General features: G+C 45.9%; 1 protein-coding gene across 1 annotated transcript; it reads right to left on the bottom strand.

Annotated features, from left to right (window-relative positions):
• Positions 1-3,338: 3,338 nt before the first annotated feature.
• Positions 3,339-9,601, bottom strand: LRR1 (leucine rich repeat protein 1; the record flags this gene model as incomplete). Its single annotated transcript, XM_010188790.1, has 3 exons — positions 3,339-3,591; positions 6,090-6,817; positions 9,503-9,601. Coding segments are annotated over 3 exons (1,080 nt in total), but the record flags the coding sequence as incomplete, so codon positions are not given.
• Positions 9,602-9,773: the final 172 nt, after the last annotated feature.

Here is a 9,773-nt window from a genome sequence, read left to right as displayed (position 1 = left end):
GGGGCTGCTTTTAAAGGCTGCACTGTGATTGGTCAGCGGTAATTGGGGGAGTTATTAATTAGTGGGGTAGCCGGAGGGTGAGAGGGCGGGAAGGAAAAAGCCGAGTTGAAGGGCTGCCCGGGGTGGGTCAGCGGTGTCTGAAGAAAATCCTGCTGGATTGGGAAGAATGAGGTAAAATCAGACAAGAGTTGGAAGACTTAAAGTCAAAAAATCGCCCTAGATTTGCAAGAATGATGTACAATGAAATAATTATAGATTTGCAAGAATAATACATAAAATCTTTCTAGAATGGCAAGAACGGTAAGAAAATCATCCTAGGATTGCGAGAATAAGAGAAAATCATTCTAGATTTGAAAGATTACGATACTAAAATCATTCTAGAATTGAAAGAATAAGAATTTCATTCTAGTGTGTCGAGAATAAGAGAAATTGGTTCTAAATGGCAAGAATAAGAGAAATTCATTCTAGAATTGCAAGAATATATTCATTGCAGATTTACAAGAGTAATATAGAAGAGGAAAGTAATTGTAGAATTGCAAGAGTGAGGCAGTAAACTTCACTCGGCTCTATATCCTGCTGCTCCCCTTTGTGCTCACCAAAATGGTGCTGTTTTCCTCCAAAAAGCTTCCCAAACCCCACAGCCATCTCCGAGCTGAGCTTGGGGATGGTGACACCTGCCACAAGGCCCTGGACCCGGCCCAGCTCTGGAGCCAGCAGCAGCTGGCAGCAATTCCTGACCGTCCCCAGGAGTGTCCCTGTGTCACCAACACCGTGCCTGCGTTTTGCTACGTTTACAATGACACTTTCACAGCCTGACCTTCCCTGACCACGGCTCAGCTTTGCGTAACTTGGTGAATTTCTTCTCCTCACCCGGGCACACATTATTTTTAAGCAAAGCATTAAAAAAGGGCACTCCTTAGAGAGGCCGAGTGCTGCAACAAAGTCAGTTTGATCCCATCGGGTCACGTTGCACAGAGAGAGCTTGTTCGTTGGTATTGCAGGACGCTTGAGAAAAGGCAGTTGGCTGGAAGGGATCCCCAAGAGAACCTGGGGATCTTGTAGACCCCTGTGCTCGGCTGCGTGAGACTTCTCTTTTCTTCATCTTTTGTTGGCAGGTGAGGAACCAGGGAGTTTGTCTGACCTCTGTGGAGACTTGAGATCGCAGCACCCTGGGGACATTTCTGGAAGGTGCTCTGGTAGTGACACAGCCACAGAACAGGGCTGCAGCAGCCACTGCCCTCCTCGCTGCTGGCAGCTGCTGCAGGTTCAGAGGATTAAGGGAAACCCAGTGAGCTTTGGGGATGACATTCACTTCAGAGGTAACAGCACCGCAGTGTACACACATGGGATTTAAAAAAACAGCAGTACATGCAGAGCTGACAGCAAAATATTCCTGTATAGAAAGCCCTTCCCCACAGTCCAGTCCCTATTTTCATGCCAAGAAAGGTCACATCCTCTTCACCTTGGCCTCTGATCCCAGCTGATCCCTTCTCCCAGCACAGTAGGCTCCCATCCACGCAGACACCCACACACCTGCATCTGAAATTCCTGAGGCGTCCCACAGGAGCCCAAATCTCTCTGTCCACTCCACTTCCCTCCTCTTCATCATGCACTCCACCTCAGAAGTGTTTTTCCAAATGAGCAATCGTTGGGCTGCTGCAATCAGGGCAAGATCTCCTCCCCCTTTATGACAGCATTAGCCCACGACTGTTTAAAACCTCCCCGGGTCGTCTCTGCAGTGCTTTCCCAAGAGCAGTGTTGAGGCACACAGGCACCCTTGGCTTCCTCCTTCACAGATTATCTGTATTTGAAGAGGAACATACAAGGAATGACTCATCCAAATCTGCCTGTAGTTACTGAAAAGTTACTGCTTTACAAATGCTGTATGAAAAGAACACAGCCAAGTTATTTTGACATTCACAGAAAGCTTTAATCACCATATTTCTAAGATAAAGGTTTCTCTTTCTCAGGAAAATGCATCTCCTGGTCTTGTCAGAGCAAAGCCCTTCAGTAGGCGTGCTCCAGTATTTATTTTGGCTGTGAATGTCTCAGATTAGTAAGGAGTTTGAAAGTGATTTTTTTAGAGGTGGATGAAGGTTGTGTTCACGCAGGAGGCATTAAGCGATACCTGCAATGCCTTCTCCCACAGCCCCCTGCCGCCTTTCAGGCTGCTCCTCTCGCCGTACGTCGCATTTAGCTGTCACTGGAAGCCCAGTCTGGACCCGTTCTGCACTTGGCAACTGCAGATGTCATTTTTCCCACTGAATCTGCATTTCAGTGTCACAGCAGTGTACACACTGCATCTCTCTGGGTCACGGATAAGGAATCGCCCCATGGCAGTCAGTACCGCTTCAACGATAACCGTGCAACGCGTTCCCTCCACGCCATCACGTGCTCCAGGGCATGGGACGCCCAAAAACTTCTCCAGGGGCTTTTGCCAGAGGCTGTTTCATACACTGGCCATGGAGCAGCTGACAAGACACGAAGTGAGGGGTATGCGAATGCTTTCAATTATTTCGGGATCTTCCCCAGGAAAAAGGCCAGGAGCCAATCCCTAGAAACACACTGGATGAAAAACTCTAATATTAGAGAAAACACAGTTCACACGTACATAGAAGGGTTTCAAAATTTAATTAAGTTGACATAGGGAACAATTCAAGAATCTTTAAAACGTGAGAGTTAAGAAACAAAGTTTAGGTCATGTATTTAGAAAAAGACATTCCTTGTATCACAAAGAGATCGAACAGAAAACATTTGCTCTGGTAAAAAACGAGCAGTGCTGGTCCCTGCTTGAAGTGAGAAAGCTGTAACAGAACTTTTTAAGAAGCACCTGTTTTGACCAGTTTTGAACGGCTGACACCGTCATTTTGTCTCATAGCAGCACACCAAGCTGCCCTACAGTGAACGGGTCAGGGAGAGCCCAGTGCAGTGACAAAGCCAGCGCAGTCTCTTCGGCAGGCAGAGCTCAGAGCCTGACACGCGAGCAAGCAAAGCAGTTTGAGATACCCTCACCTTCCTTCTCCTGGCAAGAGGAAACCACTTACGAAACAAAGAAAACCGTCACGATACTCCAAACAAAGTCACAGTAATAGGAAAAAGAGAGCAAAATACATTCTAAGGGAGATTCATTCAAGCTAAGCATCGCTTTTTATTCCAACCAGGAAGAGATTCGAGGGGTGGAGGAGCAGAGTCAGGCCATGGGGTCGGGCCGACAGTGACCCCTCACCGCAAGACAGACATTTGCTAAGGCAGCAAATGCCCGGGCACCAAACAGAATACGAATTCAGGCTCCTCCGCCACCAGACAGAACTTCAGGCAAAGCTTTTGTGCTCCATAAGTCACCCGTTACTCTGCAGGTACTGGTCCAGGAACTGTGAGTAGCAGTCCAGGGAGCAGAAGTAGCAGATGACGGGCGCTTCCGTACCTCCCATGTTATCCACCAGCACCACGGTGTGAGCTACGTGATGGAGGTTCATGGTCACTGTGATCTGAATGAAGCTGCTCAGGCAGGCGCCTCCGCACTGGCACGTTTTAGCCACTTCCAGATCTTCACAGAGGTGAGAAGGAAGGAGATGACAACCATAAGGGATTCTGTTGAACAAGAGGAGTGAGTGTGAATTCACTACAAAATTAACCAATGGCACTCAAATGCAGTGACAGGCCACATGCACTGGTTGGAAATAAAAACCTTTCTGAGATCAGAGACAAGGCAGATTTGAAATTTTGCCATTTATTAATTATTATTGCCAGAATTAAATGCTGCTTTCCAGATGGTCACTGAAAACATACAACCATGTTACTGACCCCTAAGCACCAAGGACCTGAACTACAGGAGACACTGGAACCAGGAAACTCACACCAATCGTATCACAGCCACAGGGAACGAGAGAATTAAAGAGAAGATTAATAATAATAAAACTGCTCTTCCCTCACTGTACTGCATCCTGGCCTGACACACACCCACAATTCACTCCTCGCTCTCTACTGTCAAGAAGTGGTAGCAGCCTAAAACCACTGTATCCAGAGGAACCAGGAGATAAAGCGAGCCTTTTTACAGCAGTGCTACATTGCAGGCGACAAACTGAGGTTCTCTTGATATACTGCTCTTTTCAGCCGTCATGTCAATAATGACATCCAGTGACAGGAACAAGAATTGCTCCTTTTTAAATTTGCAGCAGAGCAGCACTGCGCTTGGGGTACAAAATAACTGATTCCTCCGAAGCACTTTGTGGAGTTCACGTCGAAGCGTGGCTCTGGCGGGGCCCAGCTGTCACTCACAGAAGAGATCTCGCTGACTCACATCCCGACTACACCTACGCTTCCCCATTCTTGCTGTGCACCATCATTCACACAGCTGAGACTCCTGTGGGCTTTTTCTTTCACCACCTCTATTTCAGGACATATTTTTTTCCGGCCCGAACAAGCACAGTCACAGCTCTGGTACTTGCACAGAAAGCTGCTACGAAGCCTGATTTCCAAATGTTTGCTTTTGCATCTTCCCTCCCTTCCGTTTTCTTCCTTCCTTCCTCAAGGTTTTTACAGCCCGTCATCACTCCTGTTTCCCATTCTTTGTTAATTCTCACCTCCAGTGAACGTCAGACAGAGCGTCTGTTGCCCACTTGTTAGACTTTTTATATTTTAATTTCTGTTTAAGGTAATCAGGACCACTCTGACCACTGCTGCCTCCTTGTAATCACAGTACCATGGGCCAAGGGCCTGTTTCCATTGCCTCTTGTCTCACTCCTGGAGCAGGCGGCCTTTTTTCTATTCAGTGCGGTGCCATTTTCTGAAAAACCAGATTAATGCCTAGGTCTCCTTAGGTACTCTGTTAAGGTAACCAAACACCAAAATTCTGACCAGTGCTGAGGGGTTATATTCTCTAGGAAAAAAACCCGAAATCTTAATATTTCTGTCAAAACCACTGCAGTTTATGTAAGGTTGGGAAAGGAGACACGTGCAGTTTAATTACTCAAATAAAGCCAGTAAGGTCAGGAGTGGATAAGAGCTCAACCAGAACCTGTGGTCGCTCAGCTCATTTCCAGGGCACGCCCTGCATGCCTGTGGCCACCTCTAGCGCAGACGCCTGAGCAATTCACCCGGGTTTATGGGGCCCTCCCCACCCCCAAGGCAGGAACGGGTGAAGATCACAGATTGGGAACACTTCACGTCTCTCTCTCACCCCATTTCTGTACCCGTGGCTGGCTTCTACCTCCCTGTTCCCTTCCCACCCAGAACAGGGTGGGAGCAGCAGCAGCTGGGACAGGGAGGATCACAGGCAGCAACAGGCAGGGCTATGGCAGTGGTGTGGGGGAAGAACACTGATAACAGCAGCCAGCAAGGCTGATGTTTACTTGCAGCAATAATAATTTTAAAATTACCTCAGAACACAGCTTCTCTGCATAAGACAGAATATCCTCACTCCAACACCAAGGGAAATTACCAGCTCAAGGGAAACCTAAGGCAGGGAGAAGCCTCCAGGAGGTAATGCCAGCTCCAGCCACCTCGCTGTATTTTCTAACGTTACTGAGCTGTGTAAGGTGCCACCTCGACCAGAGGCAGATGGATTCGTGCCTGTAATGAGGGGCGGTGTGGTGGAAGGTAACCTTTTGCCAACACACTATCCTTGTACGGGCAGGGATAGCGACAAGCTAGTGGATGTTACTCACAGTTTTAATGTACTTTAACATGGGAAACCACATTTGAAAGCAATTTCCAAGCTAGAGCCCAACTCAAAATACGATCAGTGCCATAAAATCTGCCGTTATGTGAGCTCCTCAACACAAAATGCCTGAAGCAGTTCAGGGCTGTAAAACTGATTCTTTTTTCCCCAGCGCTGGGCAAGAATGTTCTGTTATGGTGTCCCCTGTTTGTGGATAAAAACATTTCCACCTACTGCTCTAAATGCTTCCTATTTACTGTGTTATCCTGTAAAACGAAGAGATGATTTTACAAGTGGAACTCAAAGCAATTTTACCCTTTCTGATTTTTAACAGGTGAAGAGCAATAGTCACAGGAAAAGTCAGAAAAGTTTAGGCTCGACAAGTTTGAAACAGAGCAGGTGCAATGTGTACCCATGGTGCTACTCTTACCTGTAGTTTACGGTTGCTCTTGCAGCACACTCTAATAAAGTCAATGGTATTTTCAGTTGTATGTTGGGAACAAGCGGGTTAGGCTGCTCAAAAGGATTTCCAAAGAGATCCAAGTTCTCAAGACAGAGTTTCCGAAAATCACTGGGCAAGAAGGGAAGTTTGTTCCGAGCTGCCGACAGAAAGCGCAGATGATCCAACTGGCCAATCTTGAATGGCAACCTAATCAACTCGTTGTCATCCAGCTTTAAATTAACGAGTTCTCGCAGCTGGCAGAACTGAATTGGAAGTGCTTTGATTTTGTTCTGGCTGAGGTCCAGGAACTGAAGCGATTTCTGAAGGGTGGAGTTGCACAGAGCCCCGCTGAAGGACTCCAGGTGGTTGTCGTGCAGATTGAGCTCCTGAAGGCATACCAGGTCACCAATAGTGGCTGGCAACTGCTTGATGTGGTTATGGCTCAGGTCGAGTTTTCGGAGTTTCTTCAAGCAAAGCACGCGCGTGTCAATCCGAGCAAGTTTGCAGTATGAGGTTTGGAGATGTTCGAGGGAGTAAGGGAAGTTTTTGGTGAGAGGATAGTCCCTTCGTGATGTTATGATCATTTTTGTCTTCGGTTTTTCCACTTCCGAGTTCTTTGCTGGTACCAGAGTTGAGAGAGGCAGAGCTCCTGCATCGGTCCCTTGGTGAGCCAGTCTCACAGCTGAAAGGAAATTCTTCAAATTGCTGGCATTTGCCTACAGGAAAACACAAACGGGGAATTAAAAGTTCATTATTCTCGTGCTCATCTAGACTCACACTTTCTGAACTATTTTGTATGTGTATCAGGAGATGCTAACTCAGCAGGGCAGTGAAATGGGAAAGGGAAACAGCTCTGGTGGACGTGCTGTTTACGGTATTTAATAACAAACGGCATGCAATGTGAATGAGAAGTTACGACCTCTCTGAATAATCTAGATCAAACAAACTGCAGCATTACTCAGAAAAGGAACAAAGCGCTGAATTTGCAGCTGAAAATAAAGTGCAGAAAAAAAACCTGATGTGCTGTGATCTTCCTAACCTGCAACACAATAAGGGACAGCTTATAAAAACACACAACGGAAATCAGAGATCGAAAACTTGAGACAGTCATTTCTGAAAGTTGCGAGGGAGGAAAAGGACGGAAGCTGAGGTTAAATTTAACGCAAAGGAAGGTGAAAAGCTTCAAGGCAGGGTAAGTGCGTGCTTCTGGTCACACACAGCTCTTTGGTTGTGCCAGCATCAGACAAGAGGGTAATTATTTGCAACTAATTTTGCTTTAGGTGGGATATATTATGACAGCCATAAAGACAGAAAGTCAAATCAATGGAGTATCAGATGACCTGGATTTTACATAAAGGTCAAGAAAGCTGTGATATATTTGTTGTACTGATACAATCACATTTTATGACTAACAGGGTGATGAAAAGTTTCTCTTCTAAATTTCCCAGCAGGTCTCTACTCAAGCTGACGTGCAACTGATAGACACAAAGCTATAAGGTAAATTAGAAAACAAAACCCACGATGCAGCCATACAAGTAAAATCTCTCAACTCCTGACATGATGCCCTCTAGCCACAGGAAACTTGCGTGCCAAAAAACTTCGTATCTAAGACCACCAACATTTGTTACCTCACCCAACACAACTAAAATATTCAGCTATGGGACTGCCCGTAACTACAGGTGGATTAACAAACAGGTAGTTTAATTTGGAAGTAAGGAGAAAAAGTCTTCCAGATCTGTAAAACTGAGTTACAGGCAATATTTCCTTGATCTCAAAGCATGAGATGCAACAGACACCTGCTCCTTGTGTAGCCAAAAGCTCTGGGTTGTTAGGAATAAGTTTATGGGCTGTTCACATGGCTCCAAAACAAGAATGCTTTGTGTTCTTCATCCTTGAGACAAATCTCCTCCACAATACCTTTGTAAAGGCCATGCAGTATCTGTAAACCTTGTTATTGAGAAACCTTGAGTGTGTTGAGAAGAATACTAAGACATTATCTAAGAAAAAAAGTGCAAAGTATTAGTTGGAAGCGCTCAGGACACAGTTTTGTGCCCCAAGTCTGAAGTCTCAACCACAGAAAAGATGTTAAAAGAGGTTAATCTGCATTGATGCCTTACAGGCCTCTTCTTTCAAAACTAAATGAATGATGACAAGAAAATTGGAGATTACTTGGATTTCAGACCTTGCGTGCAATGCAGCAGGCACAGGCTTGCTGAAGGGAAAAAAAACAAACCACAGAGACGTTATTATTTTTGCTCCAGGGCTGAATGCTCCAGACGGATGTTTCCCAACTTAATTTCTGATGTGGCTGAACACAGCAAACTGCAGCACCTGGCAGGGTACAAAAAGCGGGGTTTTGCATGGTAGCTGCAGCAATCGGTACAGTCATACCTGGCAACCTCTCTTATACACAACTTCTGTCCACCGCTGAGAGTTAAGAAGCCTTTCTGTAAAGAAATTATGAAAGACCAGCAGAAACACTACAGAAAAGTTGCCAATAATATTTTTTTTTTCTGGATTTGGAGCATTTAAGAAGAATATACAGTATCTCTGGCTTTGGAAGAATTTAGCAGATTTGTTCCTGGAGCTTTACAGTATGAGGGTGAGCCCTACACTAAAAACAAGGAGTGAGGATCCAGCCTCTTTGGAGCAGCTCTGGTCATTATTCTAACCCGTTTCATTAGATTTGGTTGAGAGTTTCTTTTCAGCCTGATAACATCAGGGACTATCTCCTCATACAGAAAAAAACAGATGACGTTCTTCACTAAATCACTACCCACACTGAATAAATGTCTGTCACGCAGTTTCCTCACAGGCCCTACAAGTGGTCTAAATCAGATCTTGTAGCACTAAGACACAGATCAGCTCTCTAATTTTATACTACTAGAAGATCCTCTTACAACAGGCCTGCTTTCGTATCTCTGTTCCTAGATAAAACTCTTTCATTTCTCACACTTCACCAGAGAAGTTGTTCAGAGTAAATGATGCAGAACAAGAAGCTACTCTGGATCTGACACAACATGCCTGAGTTTTATTTTTTTGCGAGATACATAGCACATTTGCTTTTGACAAGAAAAACTTAATTGGATTTGGACATGCACTGCTTCCTTTCTATTTAATCCTGTGAGGTGAACTGCTCTCTTCATCAAATTAAGGCTGCTTTTCTTACCACCTTACCTTTCCTTACCTTTGCTCTTGCACAGACAAGGTATTTCCAGATCACTGTGCCACGTTCTGCAAAATATTGGGCTACCACGACTATATTAAGGCTTATATTAAGTTATTTGTGTTATTCCCAATAAAATAAATGCTTTTTCTTTCTTGCTGGGTCATATTTGTTTTCTTTTCAGTAAAGTTTCGAACATGGCCACAGCACTGATTCCTCGACCCCCTGCACCCACCTTGCTGAGGCAGACGTCCACGGCCGGCTCCCGCAGGCGCACGGTGGCTTTGCCTTCCTCCACGAACCGGGTAAAGAACCGCTCGATGTTCTCCTGCACCTGCGGGATGATGGGACCGAGACGGGATGAGGGGGGACCGGAGTGGGATGAGGACCCGCGGAGCAACGAGGGGGACCGGAGCGGGATGAGAGGGGACCCGGAGAGGGACGGGGGGGACGACTTTCAGGCGCGATGAGGGAGTACCCGCGGCGGCATGTGGGGCCCCAACCCC

The sequence above is a fragment of the Mesitornis unicolor genome, unplaced genomic scaffold (assembly GCF_000695765.1).
Source record: "Mesitornis unicolor isolate BGI_N332 unplaced genomic scaffold, ASM69576v1 Scaffold22657, whole genome shotgun sequence".
Lineage (NCBI taxonomy): Eukaryota > Metazoa > Chordata > Aves > Mesitornithiformes > Mesitornithidae > Mesitornis > Mesitornis unicolor.
The sequence above is the reverse complement of the archived record's forward strand: the minus strand, read 5'-3'. Positions and strand labels throughout refer to the sequence as shown.